Raw genomic sequence first — 22,516 nt, 5'->3', positions numbered from 1 at the left:
GATTAAAACAGAGAATACATTAAATTGAAAAGGTGCAATTATTTGAAACATTATTATTTATCTGAAGAAAGCACAAACCAGGAGTTTAGTACATAAAATAAACCTTTTATGTTTTTCGCAATTTGAGAAGTGATGAATCAGATTGTTGTAAGGTCAAATGAATTATTCCAGCACTTAAATTACAAATTCATATCACAAAAGTTGACATGGAGTGACTCCTTGTTCAAAGTGGATTTATGTGTGTCGATGAAGTGCTCCCTGCAGGCTGCAGAACTCTACACTGATTAATTAATGACAGCAGCACCACTGAACAATTTCAGGAAGCGATTACAGACCTTTCTTGGCAAACTAATCAATACTTCTTCCCTCTGCACACAACAGAGACACCCAGCACACACACAATCCAGTAATCCCCACATCTTGTTTCAATGCTCCACTGTAAACTCTCTTGTGCAGCGTCTGTTTACGTTTGTCAAAAATATCACCCATGCTTTTTGTTTTTGGTTCCGCAAAGGCATCGCTTTGTAAATCTAAGGGTATGTTGCACAAACATGTCATCTTCCTCTTTGAGAAATATTTATAAACATCACATAGAGTAAATACTGGAATCTCTAAATGCAGAGAGGTTTTTGGGGTTGTTGTTTTTTTTTTTTTGTATTTGCGCACCACAAAAAGCCTTGATGATAGTTGGGTCTTTCTTCCACTGCAAAAGCTTGGACCTTGATAGCAGGGTCCTCAATGACCTCAGCTGATCCCCCCTCCCCAACTCTTCTGGACCCAAATCCTTCAATCAGATCCAAGATCCTTACCCCCTTTACCCAAACCCCTTAATGCCTCTACCCAAACCTCAACACCTGACCCCAAGTCCTCCCCGTGACCCGAGCCCCTACAACCCAACTCCAGACACAACAGCGAGCGGTGGCGCAGTACTCACCCCAGAAGAAGTTTTGTTGACATGGTGTCACTGTGCTGAAAAGGCTGTTAGATGCCATAGCTGCCTCTGGTTGCAGCAAGCCCCACTTTTGTTCCTCTGTGGTTTCCGTGACCCTTGACACGTCCTAAACCAAGAGCACGCAGCGTGTCATGAAGAAAAAAAAATGGAAAAGCCATCCACAAGACATGCTTTTACGTATCAACTATTTGGATGACCACAAGTAACAACCAGGTCTGGGTTTATGGAGCCAAAAAAAAAGGAAAAAAAAAAAAAAAAAAAAAAAAAAAAAGAAATTGCAGAGGCAAATATCGCCTTTGCGGATAGATCAGATGGTGTCGGACTTGCTTGCTTGGCGAGTGTGGTTGGAACGTACTTACTCGCTTAGCGCCGTCCTTGTGACTGGTGCTGGCCCGCGACGATTAACCATTTACACTCCAGGTCGCCCTCAAACACCAACCCCGAGCCGCACGTCTGTGGTTCTGTGGTTGTTTGGGAGGCGAGCAGAGCCCTCACACAACCCAAAAGGCACCAGCTTTAAAACTCGTCTCTTTCCTGCCCTCCATGTGCCGTCACTGGAGAGCCTGGGTCACATGCCCTCTGACGTCATCACGGCACAGCAGTCGAGTGGGACAGCCTACCGTTGTGGCTTTCTTCCCTCTCCTCTCCTCTTCTTTCCTCTGGACTTTTTTCTCTCCTCTCTGGCTCCCCTCCTTCTCTCTTACGCGTGGTTCGGCGGCGTTTCCAGGCTCTCTGGGGGATCGGGGTCTGACGCTCCCATGAGTCAGGAGGCTTCAGTGGGGGCAGCTTGTTCAACCGCCCATGCCTCCTCAGCATATGGGGAACAGCGCTCTCTCTGCTTTGCTCTCCCTTCACTCTTTCATCCCCCTCCCTCTCTCCTTCTCTCTGACTCTGCTGCTCCTTCCCTCAACTCCTTTAACAGGCTGCTGTGCTGCTCCTGTCTGCCTCTGAGCAGGGAGAGCTGAGCTTGGTAAGATTTGAGGGTGTGAGTGAGGAGCGAATGGCTGGCTGGCGGTGTGAGACTGGGTGTGTGTGTTTGTCTGTGTATGCATGTGCAGCAGAGAGAATGGGGGAAGAGAGAGACAGAGAGGCTGGGTGAGCGTGTGTGTGAGGAGAAAGCGTAGGTGGTGTGAAAGTGCTTATTTACAGAGGACTCTGTGTGTGTGTGTGTGTGTGTGTGTGTGTGTGTGTGTGAGAGCTGCTTCAGTGTCACTTTTGCAGCCTGAATTTTGAACCTTTTTTTTTCTCCTCCCGTTTCACTAAATGTTGTGTCACAGACAGTCGTCATGTTATTGTGTCATTGCTGTAATAACTGTGTGTGTGAATGATGTACGCATGCAAGCCTGGACTGACCTTTAAAGCTACAAATAAAAACCGGCACACGTGTTATGTGCCACGGGTTTCAGAATATCCCTCTCTGATGGAGGTGAACAAAATTACGTTTTTTGTTCACAGCCAGGGTATGAAGTTATGCAGATGGCTGGTAACTATTATGACAATAACTTCTTGTCATATTTGCTGAATATGTCACTACATGAGGCAGATAGTCTGTGAAAAAAGTCATGTTGTACCTCCATGTAGTGCTGCTAATGGCATTTGCTTAAATTTATTATGGCTGCTAGGAAACAACTACTCAGAGCCTCAAAAGCTGGGCATGCACTGCATGATTTGACCCTGTTTTAGAGATGTTGTAGTTTAATTCTAACTCCGACTGTACGAGTTAATCGTCTGTGATGTAAAGGCAAAGCTTACGATTTATGTGCTCACACTGTGCAGTCCGATTTACAAGCCACAGCCTGAGAGCTCACACGTTATGTGTAAAATAGACAATAAAATGGCCCGTCAGCCTCTTGCGGACCATTCTGGCTACTGATGATTGTCAATTGAAAGATTGTTGTTTGAAAGATCTGGGGCTGCAGGCCGGTAGAAGTTTGTTTGCTAGCGAAGGTACTGTTCACAGTAATGTAGAGACAGACCTCCCAAAAACTGCTTGAAAGTCAGCCTCCAACTTTTGATTCCCCTTCTCTCCCTCTCTCACACACATGCACAAACATACACAAGTAAGCAAGTGCGCAGCACCAACATACTATCTGCGTATACACTGTATGATTGATTAAGAAAAAGAGCACTGACCTTGGGAAATCAATTCATGCCTCTGCTTTAACTGTGAGAGAGCCTGACGACTGCCGACCAAGATGTCCGAAATCCAGCCGAACGTCTGACGGTTTGTTCGGAGCAAGCGGCAACCTCCGGGGCTGAAAATGAAAACAACATGTCAAAACTGCAGTTCCCATAATGGCCACTTGAGGCTGGCTCCAGAAGACAGTCAATCCCCACAGACCCCCATGTTAAAATGACCAACTTTACAGCAGAAATAAACATGCTTACTGCCTGGTGCAAAAACAGTTTTGGTTTCTCTGTACAGGGGAGTGAATTTTTATGTAACTCATCCGTGAACATTTTATTAAGGCTTGAAGTTGTGAACAAACAAGCGCGGGCTGCACTGAGTGACAGGCTGTCTGCCGATAGTGTCCTCAGGTTCTCAGTCCAGTCCACCCCTTGCCTCTCGTCCAAACATGGTCACTTCTGGCCCCCAAAAAATACAAGATGGTAACAGCTAAGATGCTGAACTTGAGGCTTCAAAACAGGAGTCCACAAACAAATGGGTGACATCAAAGTACCTACAGCCATTATTTTATAGTCTGTGGTCGAGTGCAGTTGATGGGGCCATGATTGGTGCTGGCTCCTCCCAGTACACTGCACAATAATGATGCCAAATGAATCTGAAATTCTGTTCAACTCTAAAATGAGTCATGTGGCTGAGTCAGATCAGAAATGGGCTCATTCATTCAATCAAACAAGGCAGCACTGATCAAATATGAATCAAGACTGCATCGCCTATTTCCCAAATGTTTTCAGACATATTTTAGTGTACTGTTTAGCTGTAAAATGAGACACTTTGTGTTGTCTTTGCTCGACTGTTTCCAACATGGCGGCCTGGTCACAAACTGTTTCAATTTACAGCTAAACAGTACACTAAAATGTGTTTCTAAAAATATTTGAGGCAAGAAACAGGCAATGCAGTAACAGAATCTTGATTTATGTTTGATCAGCGCTGCCTAGTTTGACAGTTTGACCGCAGCTCACCAGTGGTGATTGATAGCTGCGTAAGAGACTCTTTGGCTCTGATTGGTTGTTCTGTTCACGTGTGGTGGATTCTTTAAAATGCTATAAGAAGCACAGATTATGTGTCTCGTGCTGCTGTGTCGACAAAAAGTTATTTTTATAAAAGTTACAAACTGCAGTTTTAGTTGAATCTCACAGAAGCGACAGACGGGGGTGGTTCCTGTAAGACGCTGTAAATCATGTCCACCTGTCTCCTCTGTGAACGAGATGCCTTCTCACGGTCTCGCTAACACTGGGAGACACACACACGATAACACAGACGCCCTGCAAGAATGGCTTGCCAACATGTAGTGCAGCGCAGGCAGCTCATGACAATCAACAGTGAATCATCACACTCCTCACACACACACACACAGATTCCCACACATGCGGCACACACCTTCGCACGTCACAGCTCGTCTTTGATCAGCGCTCATAGGTGTTTGTTTCAACAGATCAAAAACACAGACGGGGTGTTAGTACAGCGGTGGAGGAATGTGTGGAATGACGCTGGGAGTTCAGTCAGGTTCGAAAGTGTTTGAGTATATCAGTCATCGTGTCACTGGCCGGTGGGCACGTATGACTAAGCAGAAAAGAGAAGAGCAGTGCCTCGGGCGCTTCTCTTATCATTTGTTATTGCCAATGGAAACTACCTTTTAAACTGTCATTTGCATAAATCTATCACTAGCGCTTAATCACAGCCAGTGATTTAAAGGGCTGCTCCAGACACATTAAAAAAGAGGCACGTTTGATGTGCCATGGGTTTCGAGATATCCCACTCTGATGTTTGAGCAGGTGAAAAAAAAATAGTTTCTGTTGCTCATAGCCAGAGAACAAAACTGGCACCATCCAGCAACTGAATATGCAGGTGGCTGGTAGATTTGCTGCAAAAAAACCCAAAAACAATGGTAATCTATTGAATGGCTGGTAAATTTGAACATACAGCGGCCATTTGGCAGGTGGATAAATAATTTTACAGCATGTCTTCAGGTATCAGACACTAAAATCTAATACTTTAAAGACCTTTTTAAGACTGATTTTTGGACAAATTATTTTTCTTATTCAAGCATTGCAGGTAAGTATAAATGTAGGTCGTAAAAAATGTGTGGTCCTGTGTAGAGGTAGGTTTTATGCAGGAACATGGTTATTAAAGTGATTTAAGTTAATCTACATTAAGATATATCGACTTTCACATGAAAGAGTTTGACTCATTTTGACAAAATAAATAAAAAGAATGGATAAATGAAATTAGATCAAATGTCTGTGACAATTAAGACCTCACAAATTCAGATTCAAGACTATTTAATGACCTTTAAGGCCTGATATTTATGAAAGTGAATTTGAGACATTCTAAGACTTTTAAAGGACTGGCAGACACCCTGCTCAAAGCATTGAAAATTATTGCATTTTATTCTTTTTTAAATCTACAACATGTCTTTTGGACAACACACAGTCCTCACTGTCAACAGTTTTCACTAGAACTACTCTCTACCTTAGAAATAGTCCAAATTAAAAGTTTTGCTGATGGATTTTTAAATGTATTTCTTTCACAAAGAAACTTACTTTTGCCTCTTTTGCATTGAGGTGGCTGCAGAAATCTAACAGAAACATCTCAAACTTTTTGCAAGACTACACACAACAAAAGGTAAGAGATGAAATGTGTTTTTTGTGATTGGTTTGAACTGTTAAAGGGTCAACTATCAGCCAATGAAACAGGCAGAGTAATGACACTGTTGAGGACAAAAAAATTGAATTCCTAAAAATTATACTTGAACATCTAACGCAGGGCCAGCTCTAGACTTTTGGGGGGATTTGGTTTGGGGGTTCCCCTCATTGTAACATTTTGCTACGTCACATGTGACTAAGGCTATTTGTGCAATGTAATAATGTACAATCAAGCATGTAAAGATTACAGTGAGACCTATTAGCAGAACCACTATGTTTTAACAGACTACAGCGAAGACATTGTACTGACCCCTAACCCTCTGAATTTTCTTTTTTTAACACCAGATCCTGGGAGTGCTTGTTACAGACAACGCAGTAGATTCAGGAGATTATTTACTTAGCCTACCTAAAATGTCCTTTTTTTGCTCGTCTCTGAGTTTATTGTTTTGTCACTGTTTGTCTGCAAAAATGGAATGAAATGTTATCAGTTTTTGTTCAGGAAGTTCAAAATTTTGTTTCATTATTGTCTCCTGGTAATAATAATAATAATACTTTTTTTTTTTTTTTAATATCAGGGTGCCCAAAGCTACTGCTTGAATCACTTAATGGGCAGGGAGGACTCTGATCTCAAGTATCTGAAAATACGATACAATGCAATGTGATACAATACAATATGGTATGATACGATATGATACGATACGATACAATACAATACTACTTAAACTACTTAAATGTCCCCTTTGGGTTCAGCGTCCCTGCACTCAACACTGCATTTATTATTATTCATTCTACATTTTAAGTCTTTATATATTTACTGTTCATACAGCCAAGAGCCGTTAGTAATAACCTTAAAACAAATAAACCAAAACAACAACAACAACAACAACAACAACAATAAAACTAATCTTTAAAAAAAAGATAAAGAAAAGGAAAAGCACTGCACACCTTTAAAAACAATGTCAACAAGTACGGTTACAGTAATTCTAATACTAGTATTTACAATGTTTTATCAGTAAGCACTTTGTTTAAGTTCATCACAGCCCTGAGATAACATTTAAAATCAGTCTACATCAATGATGATATTGATTTTATTGCATTAAATCTGAGTGAGGCCAATCTGGACTCATGTTTGCACACTTAGGCAATCTGGGAAAATGTGATCTAAATATATATAATAAGAGCATCTGAGTAATTGAGTAAAAACAAAAGAATTCATTATTTAGCAATGATGACCTTATTTATTTCAAATCTTCACGACCTTAATATAGAGTCAGAAAAAAGTGAGTAAAAAAGTCAAACCTGAAATACAAACAATCCCCCAGATTCCACAGCACAACAGCATTTCCACAAGTCTTTGCCACCTACCTTATTTTTGTGCAGTGAAACATTTTCCTTGGCCTGCTGCTTTGTAAATATTTGCTGTCTAAAACAAGAACATGCTTCTTGAGTTGCAGTGCATGTTACAGAATCCTTAGGGAAGGCCTATTCAGACGCTGCACACACACACAGTGGATTTCACAGTACTTATTTCCATTCGCAGATTTAATCGATCATGTCACCCGTGCAGTTTACCTTGATGCTAAATATAATGTTCAACAACAGTCTTTCTTAATAATTGTTTGACTATATGTTTTGGATCAACAGTGCAATAGCAGAGACTGTACACGAGGATTAGTTTGGTACATGATACTTTAAGAATAATACTTCAGGCCATGTATAAACATTTTTAAAGTTATTGCGAGTGGATGCTTTGCTGTCAGAAGCATTAAACTTTAAAACGGAGTGCAGCACCGCTGTGAGCTCCGCTGAGCCACAGTAAATTACACACAGTTTGATGGGAATATAATTTGCACATCGTGATTGAATCTGAAATACTGAATGAAAAATAAAGCATAAACCCAACTCATATGGCAGGAAACACAACTTCTTGGGTGGCACGGCATGTGATAAACAACCTTGATGAAAATCTGAACTATGATGATGCTGTCGTCTCAGATATCTCTAAATGAATTCTTTACGAACTGTAAGGGTTGAGACTGTAGGGAAGGGATGATGTGTTCCTGTGATACAGTAACAAAGTTTAGTCAAAGTCGGCCAAATATTATTTTACTTGCCCAACTATTGGTCAGGTCAGTGGTTCACCCACCTTTGGAAAACCACAACAAACCGTTTCCATTGCTGAAACCTTGACCACAACCTCTGCTCGTGTCTATAAGCAAGTCTGACGGTTTAACTCAACTCACCCTCGATGTAATCCAGAAAACATGCAAATTAAAGGTTTTGATTTTGTTTTCAGAAGTATAATGTTTTTGGGATATTTGGCATATATACAGTTTGGTTAAAAAAGGTATTTACTGAATTTATTCTGGCCTGATTGGAGGGATCTTTGCAATTATATTGTTAGAGGAGCCAATGATATGGAGTTCACGTGAAACAGAGTGTTTTAATGGATTTAACATATCAAATCATCCTGTATATGTGCTTTATATAAGCAATGAAGGGAGTTGTATACAACCAGCAGTCGCCAGAGGAAAATGTTGGCACTGTACTTTTCTGTAAACTATAGATATGTTTCATTTCATGTCAATAATTCCAAAGTGACAAAAGTACATGAGCTGACTTTGTCACTATAAAGTGGAGGGGACAGTGGATGGCGTAACACTTAGGCGAGACGCCTGCCAACCTACAGACCACTGTTCAAGACCAACAAACAACAAACCTGGTTGTTTATTTTAGTCACCAAATGTAGTTTTTTTTAGCAACCTGTCACTATGTTTCCAGCTGGGATAGTGCCATTAAAAGCAGTTGTTTTGTGACTGAGTCATTACTGCATTTTCTGCCAGAATAGTGCCATGAAAAGCTGTTTTTTTTACCAAGTCATTGCTGCATTTTCTGCCAGGATAGCGATACAAACAGTGGTTGTATTTGACAGACCCATCACTGCATTTCAGATGTTGTAGTGCCACAAAGACAAGTTGTTTTTTACCTTGCCACTGCAACGTTTCCTAAAAAGGGATTGTTCCTTGCCGAGCCATAGCTGTGTTTTCTGACGCTGTAGTACCATGAAAAACAGTTGTTTTTTTTTACCAATCAATTGCAACGTTTCCCGTCAGGATAGTGCCATGAAAAGCACTTGGTTTTTCATGAGACATTGCTGCATATTAAGCTGGGACAGCGCTACATAAAGTGGTTGTGTCTTTTACAGAGGCATTGCTGCTTTTCCTGCATGGATATTGCCATGATAAGCAGATCATTACAGACCCATTGCCTAATTTTCGGATGTTGTAGTGCTACTATAGGTTTGTTTTTTTTTAACCTTGCTATTGCAACGTTTCCTGTTAGTATAGTGCCATGAAAAGTGGTTGGTTTTTTACCAAACCCTTGCCGCATTTTCGGCAAGGATAGTGCCCTGAAAAGCAGTTATAATTTTACAGACCCAATGCTGCATTTTATGACGTTATAGTGCCATAAAAAACAGTTGGTTTTTTTTACTTCTCCATTGCAACATTTTCTGTTGGGATAATGCCATGATAAGCAGTTGGTCTTTCCTGACATCGCTGCATATTTAGCTGGGACAGTGCCATGAAAAGCGATTGTTTTTTACTAAGACATCGATGTATTTTCTGTCGGGACAGTGCCACAAAAAGTGAATGGCTTATACATAGCCATCGCTAACTTTTCGGTCAGGATAGTGCCAGGATGGTTGCTGTTTTTCTGCCTGGATAGTTGCCATGAAAAGTGGATGTTTAAAGTGCCATCACAGCATTTTCTGCCCAGATTGTGCCAACAAAACTAGTTAACTTATGCCAAGACATGATGCTTTTCTAACCATAACCAAGTGTTTTTATGCATAAACCTAACACCACGTTAACTACGGCCTTGTTGAAACGTAAAGAAATGTAACGTTTCAGTGTATCCGTGACGTAAAAAAAAACCATACAAATGTTACCAATCTGTGGTTTGCAGAAACGTAAAATCCCAACATTTATTCTGGCGATCACATCGATACAACATCTTGCCAGCTTGTCTTCATTTTGCTGTACAGACAATTTTATAATATATGTACTCCTTGCTGTCAAAAAAAGCTTTTATGTGAAGGTAATAATGTTAAAGTCTGGAATATGATGTGGAATATAATATTTCATTCATTACTGCTTCTCCACTGGTGGCCGTATACTACACTTGCTATACTTGTGTGTGTGTGTGTGTGTGTGTGTGTGTGTGTATGTGTGTGTGTGTGTGTGTGGAGCTGAAGAGCCTGGCCATACTCTGAGCTCTGGCCAAGGTCTGCCCTGAGGACTGTGGTCGATGGCCCACCCTGCCAGACACTCTCTCTCTCCTACCACTCAGGACCACACACCTTCAAATGGACTCAACTTTGTTATCACAAGCTCTCACAGAAACATAATAGAGGTATCATGTGTTGGAACATGCTTAAAATTACACATGCTATTAACACAGTGTATGTGTCTGTGTGTGTGTGTGTGTGTGTGTGTGTGTGTGTGTGTGTCATGCAGTGCTGCTACTTTCCTCGCTTTGTCACAGCAGATGAACTTCGCAGTGGACTGTTTTCATAGAGAATTATTTCTTGCAACAGAGTATTTCTGGAAAAATATTGGGGGATAATGATACCTAAGATGAGTTAAAATTAACTCAGACGGAGGCTGTGAGGCTGTCTGTATTCGTCTCTCTGCGAAAGCTAAAAATGACGTGACATAATTAGCCCAGAGCAGACATTACACACGTGGAGGTATTACGGTATTAGAAAAGGAAGGGCTTATTAATAGCCCTTTTGGCTCGTGTTGTGTACTCTCTCTGGCGCGGCATCAGAACGGCCCGACCGGGCAAACAGGCAGGTACAGTGATTCACTTTAACAGGCGACATCTGTAAAACGCCAAGGTAGTTTACACTGCGGCCGAGCCCGAATTAACGTGCTTTCATTGGAAACAAACACCACTTGCAATCAGCTTCTGTTGGCCGCTGCGCCGCTGGTGTGAACGTAAATATCTCCTTACAGTGCTGCTGAGGCGGGACGCTGACCTGCACCCATAGAGTGAAGCAAAAGTCATGGTGGGGTTCAGTTCAGCGCGGTCCAAAACCCATGGAAGTGCAGAAACTTAATCTACGACGCCGCGTCGCCAAGAGGATGTTGATGTTCTGTGTGAATTGTTTGGTAAAGTACGGTATGGTATAATCTTAATGAAAAGTAGATATTTTTCTTCTGGAGTCCAGCAGTGGTATCTACATCTTCCAGTGACTTACGGCCCTTTCTTGTGGTGTCTGGACAGCTGTTTTTGGAGTCACAGCTTTGAGGGAAAATAAAGCCAGCCTTTAAGTAATAAGGGGAAATGTTTAATATCGAATGGCGCGCGCACAACCTAAACACACATTAAAAATAGCTCTTGGAGTTGTGATTACATAAAATTGCAAAAAAGGGGGGAAAGTCAGATCATTGGTGGAGGCTGCGATGAGGAGGCTGTGGCTGACCACCGACAGACTGAGCCATTTCTTTTTTTTCCTCCATTCCTCATTTTAATCAAGCGCCCGGTCCAGGATAAACAGTGCCTACCTACACTGCAGTTCAAACAGCAAGGCCCGCTGAGACCCAAGCGATGATTTCTAAATGTTCACTGACAACTTGGTTTAATTTGTGTGCTAAGTAGATGGAGGTGGACTTATATATATCTTTCTTACTTGGCGTACATACCGCTCTCCCGCTATTTCTCCACCTCTGTGAAACTTTATGGTTCTTCTCAGTATGAAAAGCAATACTGGTCCTTCACAAGTCCTGCTGTCTGGTTTATATATGCCATGCTGTGTTAAAGGTGAGGACAGGTCCAGGGCCCGAGGCCTGAGCTGAGACTTTCAGCGGCTTCTTCATACTAGGGATGGGCATTTTGAGTCATTTTCTGAGCAGCCCAGGCACCAGAAGAAAATGTTGCATTATATATATTTCTACAAACCACAAATTTGTTATATTTGCATGTTTCATATGCATCATATCAATGTTTGTAAGTGACATAATACATAAGGTAATTGTTTTCATCACAAGGTGGAGGGGATAGTGGATGGCATGACACCTGGGCAAGACGGCTGCCAAGCTGCAAACCACTGTTCGATACCAACAAACAACAAAATCGGTTCTGTTTTAACAAGTCATTTCTGTGTTTCCTCGGCTTTTTAGGCTCCAAAATGTGTGTTTTGTAGCTTGATAATGCCACAGAAAATGTTTATTGAGACATCCCTGCCCTTCCTGTAGGAATAGGCAGAGGCTGGGATGAAGAGGCTGTAGCTGACCACTGAAAGACTGAGCCATCTCTATTTTTTCCAGTGGAAACTGTGTCATGAAAAATGTTTTTTTTTTTTTTAAATCAAGACATCACTGCTTTTCCAGCTGGGATTGTGCCCCCAAAAACGGGGCATTTTAAGCCAAAACGTGATCTTTTCCTGCCCATAACCAAGTAGGATTTGTGCTGAAATATGACCATGCTAACCACAGCATTGTTGAAACGTTAAGTATTAATGTATGCGCTGTGTAGTAATACCAAATGTAACGTATCCATGGTTTACATAAACGTACAATGCCAACATTATTTTCAAGTTTCAAATTCACTGGTTAAACAACCCGGTCTCAGTTAGCCTATTAAATCAGATATTTAAAGTCAACATTACAAAAATCAACAAACTTTCTGTTGCTGCTGTAACATAAGATAGACGGAGCGCTGAAAGACAGTCTCCAGAACCATTCTCCTCCCAGTCAGTCTGCTGCCTGGTTAGCCCAAGCTAACAGAGCAGGAGCAGCTAATATCTAACGTAAATAGTCCCATCACTCACACTGACACCCAAACAGTGACAACTCTCATTAGAAGCATTAATAACCTTCAGTGGTTCTCAACCTTTTTCATGTCAAGGACCCCTTAACAGATACACATTAGGTCATGGACCCTCATTTGATAAGATTTCGCTGCAGTGACCTCCATCTGAAATTTTTTTTTTTATTAGATATGATCAAGATCAGAATTCTGATGTTGTCAACACAGGAGATAATCGTGGAGGAAGTGGAACCTATGATCAGAGTACTCACTCTTATGACTCGAGGGCTTTTTATTAACATGTCTCCTTGCTTCCCTCACTTGTGTTTTAGCCCCTCTGAGTAAGGATGTGAGAGAGAAACGCGAGGAAGAGATGTGTCGGATACAGTTGTGTTTCCTCACACTAAGCTCCTCCAGGTGCCTCCTCTCTTGTCTCCTCAAGGTGAATTTAAGTAATCCACCTGAGGGTGAACAGCTTCCGGGTCACGAGAGGAGAGAGGATGCGAGGACACAAGGACACATAAGGGTAAAAGCTGAACTTTATATCAGCCGTCACGCCCCTAAAGAGAGGCACGTGCCGAGAATGCTTCGATGTCACTTTTGACTGAGCCTTTTGCTTATCAAGATTGACAACAATGGATTTCAGAGCTCAAAACGCGGCATGTGAACAACGCCCACGTTAGCATAATAAAAAAAATCCTTACTCAAACTGGGCTCACTTCTACTGTGAAATAAATAGTGAAAAAAAAAATGCCAATTTTTCTGGGGATCCCCTGGAATTCCCTCAAGGGCCCTGGGTGAGAAACAATACATTAAGTAAAGTTAGCCATGTGATGCTAACAGTTAGCCCTGTCACTGTGTGTGTGTGCACAGGTGGTCTCCCACCAACTGTCCTCGGCATGGAGCTCGCACTCCTGCAATAGTCTTGTGTTCCATGATAAATGTAAAGAAAGCGACAGCAGGACGAGTAGGTGCTGAGCAAAGAAATACCCTGCACGCAGTTCTACAGTGAAATAAGATTTCTCATATACTAAGACAAAAGTACAAAAGTCATGTTCACATGTAGAAGGTTGGGCGGCGATTACTCTATATGTTGAATGACTATTGATGTCCAAATCAAGAACTCATGCCCATCCATAGTTCATGCCAAAGACTAACTGACCATGACTAAAGATCTTGTGATACTCCTGCTTCTACTCTAACTCCACTCTGAGTCTCTCCACAGCCGTGTCCAGTGAGGTTGGTACAGTATAGTTGCGGCCACTGGAAACCCTGTCATTGTGTGGTCAGTTGTCAACAGCTGAGAGATTTTACAATAGCTGCTAGGCCGAGGTCGACAGAGTTCAAGCGTCTGAACTGCTAAGTCAGCATTATAATTACATCGCGCTGATGATACAACTCCACTACAAGGTCACATGATGGCCCCGGTCACGAGATGCCGTCACTCTAGGCAAATGTCAATAACAGAAATGACTGTGTGTCAGCGGGTGTGAGGAGGAATAAGTTAACTCTGCGCTGGCCGTGACTCAAATCTGGGGGTCACGACAGCCGATCGCAACCTGAATGAGCTTATACATAAGCTGCCCATTATGTGTCTCAGAAACTCAGTTTACTTGCTGTCGAGAACAAAGTGCGCCTGATGAAGGCAGACGGCTCACTGGAGAAACAAGCCATTATGAGGAGGAGTTCGGCACTGTGTCACTGACAATGGGGCAAACAAAAGGCTCTGTTGTCTTCTCCAGTCGGTGGGTTATTTTTTTTTTTAGTCTGTGGGGCTTTTGTGATGGATAATTGCCCTCCTCACATGATTTCATAATGCTGTGACTCGTCTTTCAGTCCCTGTGTAACACAATAACAAGATAAAAAAAAAAAAGGAGAGGGGATCTAAATCTGAATTTTTGACATTGTTTAGAAGTGGCCGCTTTTCTTCATTGTGGTGTATAATTTTAGAAAGATGTATGAGCAGGACTTGAACCAGTCATAATAGAGCCTGCAGCACAGGCAAGCCAGCTCCCAGAGTTCACTGGCTGTATTGTCTTAGGATAATCATTTAAAAGTGCTCAAACAACTGTACCATAGTTTATGGCTTTATATCTTATTGCTGTCTGAATATCAAATTCAAATCAGATGGGAATGCTCCGAGTAAACCCAGATTTATACGGAACAAAAAAGGAAGTTACCATAGTGTGTAGCATTGTACAGCTATATTACATCTGACATTTATATCTTATTTTTACGATTTTTTAACGTTAAATAACAGCACAATAAAGCTGTTTTGTTGAAGGATTTAAGAGCTCATATCAATCACCTGAACCTACTTTAAGATGAATGTTTCTTTCTTGCTGACAGCAGTGTAGTGATGTAGTGTAGTAGTGTGTAAATAAGAGCCAGTGTTGCTGCTGCACCCCAAGAACTGGGTGACCTGTAAAAAACTGGCTGTCTGCACGTGTTTTTTACGTGCACAGAAGAAACCCCGAGGCATTGTCTGTTAGATGCTCGGTAGGTATGCAATCTTTTCTCTGAGTCAGCACAGATCAATCCGGGACAAGCCAGCCGAGGAATGTATTTACTCCTCACACACTTAACTTCAAACAGAGAGCACAAATCACATTATAATGTATGCTGGAATTTGACTAATCCAGCAGCATATTGACACGTAGGAATGCATATATTTCAGCATGGCTGGGTAAGCGAGCACTTGTAAACACATTCTTAAAAAGAAACCTGCATTCCAGTATGCGCCGTTAAAACGCGCACGCAGATTAAATATGCTTGTAAAAAAATTAGAGTCTTACTGTGCTTCTGGGAGTCGTTTTAAAGTGGAAGCAAGAAACCCAAAAGCCCAGTTAAACAGAGGTGGGTGTTCTGTATTATAAAATGTGGCACAGGAGAAAATCAGAGTTTACATGCATACCTGAAATAAACTTCATGAAATTGTGTGGTTATTCACATGAGTGGTTTCTTCATTGCTATATGAAGTATTCAAAACGTCTGCTTGCATAAAAGTGGCAATGCCATTGTGTAAAAATACTCTATTACAAGTAAGAGCGAACTGAAATGTTTGTAAAGTAAAAGACAGAAGTTACGGTGAGAGTAACCAAAGGCCCCACAACACCTATTATTACAATTCTTATCACGATTTTAAACGTTTTCTGATATTCTGAGTATTGCGATAAAACATGTTGCTAAATTTTGCGATTTATAACCTATTTTTCACATGCATGGTATGTCCCCGAAAGGAAAACTTTGTGAACATTGGTTTTATCTAATAAAATAACGTTTTTATTCCGTTCATCTTACTTCAATTAATTTTCATTGAAGCTAACTGTATCTAGCGGATTTAAAATGCAATTGATTTTATTTATTTAGAAGTTTACCAGAAGTTTAAGGAGGTATCAAAGGTAAAACTACTAACTGTGCAGAAACATGGCCAGTGTGAGTGGTATATCATTTTATATTATTTGGCTATAAATACAGATTTATCAGTATGTATGTATACTTTTAATGTTGTAGCTGGTCGAGGTGAAGGTAATTTTATGCGTGTCTGAATACCTTAACTTGCATATTTGATCTATAAGGTGATCATATGTGCAAACTTACAAGTAATATTTGTCAGATAAATGTAGCAGAGTAAAAAGTAAAATTTTAGCTCAGAAATGTAGTGAAATATTAGTATATATTTGTATAAAACTCAGGTAAAGCACCCCAAATTTGTAATTTATTACACTGCTTGTTCAAAAACCACTACCTTGTCTTTGTACAGTAATTTTTCCTTTTTTTTTTTTTACTATTTTCAAGCTAAATCTTAAATACATACATATTAGTTTATACTATCACAAAGAACAGTAACAGCAACACATTACAAAACAAAAGTAATACCAGAGTTAATGAAACCAACAGAAGCTTTGTAAAGGTAATCTGTCAATGACTGCATTTTTTTTATGTACTCTTCACTGTAAAATCTGACAAGTTCATTTTACTTAAACAAATCCAGGAAACTGATTCCTTCGAAAAAGGTAAATTATAACTGTTAGTCGTAAGTTATTTTAACTGTAGCTAATTTTTTCTCAACTGTTACGTAATGGTTTCATTAACACAACTGTTCAGTTAAGTCAGGCTAACTTGGGTTTATTTAAGTTGCTAACACTTAGAAAGAACAAATTAATTTCACTTGTCAATTTTAAGTTGCAACAGCGTCATAAATTTAAGTCAAATTTAAGTGAACACAACCAAATTTGTGAAAACCTAACAATCAGAGTGAGGTAGGTAACTATTACTTTTATGCCAAAGTTATGTTTACTTTAAATCTAGGTGTAAAGCATACTTAAAATCTTGTTGTTTTTATTTAAATTTGTGAAATTGTTGCAACTTAAAAAGGACAAGTGATATTAATTCGCTTTTTTTCTAATTGTTAACAGCTTAAATAAAGTTCGCCTGACTTAACTGAACAGTAGTTTCAACGAAACCATTTGGTAACAATTGAGGAATTTTTTTGCTAAAGTAAACAGAATTTCCGACTAACAGTTTTTTTGTTTTTTTTTTTACCTTTTTTGAGGCAGTTTCCTAGATTCTTTGTAAGTGAAACCAACTTGTCAGATTTTACAGTGTAAAGGACATAAAAAATGCATTCATTGACTGGTTACCTTTACAAAGCCACTTTTTTGCTCAACAACTAGATATAAAGTAAACATAACTTACGCATAATAGTAATAGTTTCCTACCTCAGTCTGGTTGTTAAGGTTGCTTACAGTTTAGTTGTATTCACTTAATTTTGTGAAGTTGTTGCAACTTAAAAACGACAAGTGAAATTAATTTGTTCTTTCTAAGTATTAGAAACTTGAGTAAACTAAGTTAGCCTGATTTAAATGAGCAGTTGTGTGTAAAGTACACACAACTTAAGACTAATAATTATATTTAATTAACTTTTTTTTTTTAAGGAAATCGGTTTCCAATATTTTTTTTTGAGTTGAGTGGCTGAGATTTTACAGTGTACGCTACAGTGTATAACATTCAATGCCCCCACCCCCTGTAGACAGTATATATCCATAACATCTCTGCTCTGCTGTAAACTTCTGCACATCCCCTACTTAATGTGTTTGCACATCTTGCACAAAAATATCAAGCTTTCTTATTCTGAAATGGCTATACTGTACATATTTCTTATGTTAAAGTACATTTTTTTTCTATTTTCTATTCTGTATTTATGTTCTTGACTATTGCAGTACTTTGCCTTTACTTTTAATTCCTCTTAACATGTTTATTGTGTGTTTCTTGTGGGCACCAAAGAACAAACTGAACTCCTTGTAAGTGAAAACCTACTTGGTAATAAATCTTATCCTAATTCAATGCAGTGTAACTTTCACATAGTACAGTGTGTCCTAGGGGTTGACTTTTAATAAATCAAATTACTGTGATATTGTTAGCTGTCCAGTTCCTTAAATTAAAAAATCTAAATTAGAACATTTATAAGCATCTTTCTAATAACTAAACATAGGAATTAAGAAATGCATCACATACAGTTTTATATTTGGTCCACATCTTTGGGCTGGAAAGTTGGAGCCATTTATGAATGAGGGCGTACTGAACTCTGCCTTGTGGCAGTAACGCATTTAAAAGCAGCAGGAAAAATCATTCATGAATCCTAAATTAGCAAAAAGACTTAATGCAGTTCATGGTGTCTTCCAGCACTGTGCCTCAGTGTAGCAGTCCTATAATAATGAACAGAATTAGATACTTTTGTGCCCTTTTCATCCAAAAATAAAAGAAGTACAGCTGCACTTATACACTAATGTGTCTCCTTTGAACAGTACACTCACATAGTGTTGCCTCTCCAACATTATTTTACAGATGGTGGTTTTGGGATGTGTATTTGTGAATTACAATGACTCCTTTTTTTACTCTCAAAACATTCCAGCAGCCTGCAAGATGAAATGCTGGAATCCGAGGCATGATGCTAATTTGAAGACAGAATAAATCTATAAATCTGACTTAGTCTCTCGCCCGGGGACATACAGCCATGATAATTACAGGTTGACTTTACAGACATGCAGACATCTCTCATCTGTATTGCTAATAGTATAACCAGCAGGCTGCTACGTGCTTACTCAATGTCTGGCAGGAGGGGTGAGCAGAGGTAAGCTGTAACAATGATATCATTATAAAGCAGAAATCGGGGTGGCTCAGATTGCATGTTGTTATGACAAAGATTTACTGCAGTTTAAAGAGAATTATCTGTTTGTCGTTACACTGCGTGCAGGATTATCCACTAATTATCATCCGTGAATAATTCTGAAATCACAAATGGAAATAACAGTTGCAAGAGTGCAAAGCCAGATGTTGAGTCTGTGTCATGGCATTAACTGGCAGGAGGGATTAAAACATACTTGTGAGAACATCGCTTTGATTGTCCCTTGCGAACAAACAAACAGGCATCCCCTTTCCACTGGCAGCATGACTATCTGAGGAAGATCTAACACAAAGCATAACGGATGATCCGAGAGGACAGTGCTGCATCTGGTTGTAGTTAAATCCTTGTTTTGCTGTGTCCTTCAGACTTGGTGCCATAGGCCCGACTGCTCAAGCAAGTAGAGTTCATATGGACACAAAACCAACATGTGGTGCCTGGAAGACTCCCCACAGAGGTCAGCTCCAGGACTCACCGGCCCAGGAGACAATGGATCAGGATGGGGTGGATTGGATCGCTGGTGCAGGCCATGAAACAAACACTGGAGAGACATTAAATTGAGCGTTGGCCACGTGGGGAGTTTTATTGAGCTAGAATTCTAGAGGCGAAGCAAAATACCGGTCTGCTTAGATTTAATCTACACTTTCAAAAAAAAATCTTTTCCTGTTTCTTATTCTATTTCTCTGAGAGTTTTTTCAGCTGACAAGTTGGACTGGATGCGAGCCACCAATCAGAGCAGGTGAGCTTCCCATCCAGACCAATCAAACCCTCTCGTTCTCCAAGACGTGACGAATTTCTGCGCGCAATGCTAACATGCCCTCTCGGCTGCTCTCGGCCTCTCTGCCTCCACCTCTGCATACGTAGGAGTTCATCAGAGGCAGTTATATTGTTTTTGCATGGTCAGACTTTTCCGGGTATTTTTGCGGCCTCCTGTTTGCACACCTGGCGGAATTGTGAAAGTTTGTCTTGGGTCATGTGTGTTTACCCACCCCAGGCCCCAGAGGTGACCCCATCACGCCACCGACAGGGAGGCCAGCACTTGCGTGTGGCGATTTCCAAAGTGGCCAGGCTTGGAGAAGTGCCACACTGCCTGTGCTGCCTTTCAGCAATCTGGCCCCGCTCTGGCTGCGCTTAGAGGAGAGGGGTGGAGGGGTGGGGGGGAGTTGTTGGCAGGGCCCTGCAATGTTTTCAGAAGCACAGACTTCTGGCAGCATCGCTCAATATGATGGAGAAAAATGCCTGCTGCTAATGAAAGCCAGCAGTGTCTCTCGAATTGGACTACAACCCGAAAGGCATTATGTAACTGAGATACCGTAAACATTTCAAAATTGTCTCTCAACAAATTATCAGTGTTTATTTTTTCCACATTATATCTGATATTTTTGAAACAGTTTGTAATTGAAGGAACTGCTCTGACTGTAGACTAAGTTTCTTTTGAAACCAAGGACATTTTGTCTGCAATTATTTTTCTATTTCATTATCAAACGGTCCTCCTGGCCAACGGATTTCAAGAGGGCAAGTAACAGGCGCAGTGTTTGGATGTGGAGGCGCTATTTGTACGGGCCTAATTTGTATCCTAAAACAATCAAAAATACAAATATTGACTCAGTGGTTTTAGGTCAGTGTTAGATGTTTCATTCAGGATGTGCAATTTGAATTGAATCACTGTGACAAAATCAAAATCTGGCCTTATCAGAGATGTGCAAACGCTGCATCTGCAATAATCAGCACCTGGTGAATGCTCCTCTTTCACTGGTGTTTTGATAGTGGTGTTTTTGGCCCGAGCTCAGTCCCACACCTACAGTATGTATTAGTCAAATATTTATCTTGTTCAGAAATACGTGGCTATATTGAGATGGGAATAGGGTAAGATGATTTAATGGGCACACCAGAGGGCCCTCTTGGGTGCCAAAGTTTTTGCAATTTTGGTGGTCTTCTTTCAGAGATCAGACACCTGAAGGGTCGTTTAGGAGACCACGAGATGCCGTGATTCAAGACCCACTGAGGGGACATGAAAGTGTGCAGAAGATGGAGGGGTCTGGATGGCAATTACTGCTCATCATTCATCAAACTGCTCATCAAGGCAAATTTCAAAGGGTGACTAAATTGTTGAGAGTCTTGCATACGATAGATTTACAGTTTTTCCCCTTGGTGTCTTCCCTAAAGAGTCAGGGTGGGGAAGCAACAATTTTTATGTCTGCGCAGACATCATCACTACACAAGAAACTCTTCTTCACTGGAGGAGATTTTTTAAGTGTATGAAGTTAATGAAAAGTTACATTTGAAATGCAGCAGCATTCCGGTCGGTCCAACTTACATATTTGCTGTAGTGTTTACGGACTGCTGCTCAGGGAAAGTACAGTACAACCATTTGATCCCACTGAAATAACAGAAAGGAGACATTAAAGACAAAATCTGTCTCAGTCTTTATTTGGAATTCTAAATCCTCTCTTTGACTTTTTAAGCTGCGGACCAGCACAGAAAATGCGATTTTCCAGTAAATTTAATGAACCGACTTTCACTCAAAATAGACTGAAGAACCATTTCATCCTTAAAGCTGTTTCCTCTGAAAGATTCCTCGCTGTATTTGAGACCAGAAGAAGTTTCTAACTTACACATGGCACTCCATATATCACCATTAATGTCAACTGTCATAAACTTAAAAATAACATTTGTCTTGTTATATTTTTCTACGTGTCATGAAATTTGATGAAATGTTCTAGAGTATCTTTTGTGTTGTCCTTTGGATACCCAGCCGCAGGAACAGATACTTCCAGAAGGCACTGCTAAAGTTACAGCATGAGGGGAATCAATCAATATACCCCAGCTCTGCTTTTTCACTTTAAAACGTAGTGACACTTAATCACTATACAAGCCACGGTTTAAAGGCATTTAAAAGACTTGTAAATTCCTTCACGAGTAACAAGTTATTCATTAACTAATAATGCAGAGTTAATCTATAGTGACTCGCTGCCAGAAAACAGTCTGCACTCCTGACAATTATTTTAACACATGCGCACAGACTGTGTCATTTTTTCAACACGAGATGAGTAAACAAAACGTTGTGTTAAAATATGTTGTCATTAACATACTGTCTGTCCAGAAAAGTACAAGTACACAGTGTGTTTTTCCAAAGAAGACATGTAACAAGCTATGTGTATATATTCTGAGGATTATTGTTGTGTACAAATTAGATTAAGACAGGATTACTGGGGAGGAGGTGGGCCCATTAATTCTTTTCTAAGGGGTAATTTCTCCTTCAGAGGTTACAGTAAACAATACTGTTAAAACAAAACACCAATTCACACCAACAAGCTTCAAAATAATACTTAAATTATATCAAAATTGATATTACATATTACATTGAGTATACACTCCCAGGCCACTTAAGACACCTATACAATTCAATGCAATCCAATACAACAGGTTTGCCACAAATTCTATATTAAGGAAGACAATAATGTCAAGTTTTTGTTGACGAAACAACAGTGACAAGCTGCTCCTCAACTCAAATGCACCAAAGACCCTGTTTCAAGTGATTTAAAATATTTATTTGATGTCTTAGGCCTGCTGGGCAACAACATTTTTTTATCTTGGGTGCGTCGGTACAATGGACAACCAAGAAAGGACGACAGAGGAGATACCTGTCCTGCGCACCAATACGACTGGGCTGGACAGCCACAATAAGGTTCACAGGCTGAGATCAATATAAAAAACAAAAATCAATTAATTTAATG

At 40.3% G+C, this 22,516-nt stretch overlaps 1 protein-coding gene and 1 long non-coding RNA gene across 5 annotated transcripts in view; one reads left to right on the top strand and one right to left on the bottom strand.

Moving 5' to 3' along the window:
• Positions 1–1,855, bottom strand: part of runx2b (RUNX family transcription factor 2b) — a 52,887-nt gene extending 51,032 nt beyond the window's left edge. For 2 of the 4 annotated variants that reach the window (XM_033649182.2, XM_078173678.1), the window contains exons 1-2: positions 1,312–1,855; positions 935–1,058 (exon numbers count right to left, since the gene is read on the bottom strand). In XM_033649182.2, coding sequence (XP_033505073.1) covers positions 935–992 — 58 coding nt within the window. In that variant the 5' untranslated portion in view covers positions 993–1,058; positions 1,312–1,855. Of the gene's footprint in view, positions 1–934; positions 1,059–1,307 lie in introns of all 4 variants that reach the window. The other 2 variants (XM_078173677.1, XM_033649178.2) reach the window with 2 other exon arrangements.
• On the top strand, positions 1,802–21,819 carry LOC144466517 (uncharacterized). The gene is made up of 3 exons (XR_013493120.1): positions 1,802–1,922; positions 5,712–5,762; positions 19,148–21,819. It is a non-coding gene; the product is annotated as an uncharacterized LOC144466517 (long non-coding RNA).
• The last annotated feature ends 697 nt before the right edge of the window (positions 21,820–22,516 follow it).

The sequence above is a fragment of the Epinephelus lanceolatus genome, chromosome 13, assembly GCF_041903045.1.
Source record: "Epinephelus lanceolatus isolate andai-2023 chromosome 13, ASM4190304v1, whole genome shotgun sequence".
Lineage (NCBI taxonomy): Eukaryota > Metazoa > Chordata > Actinopteri > Perciformes > Serranidae > Epinephelus > Epinephelus lanceolatus.
This window is presented reverse-complemented; position numbering and strand designations above follow the sequence as displayed.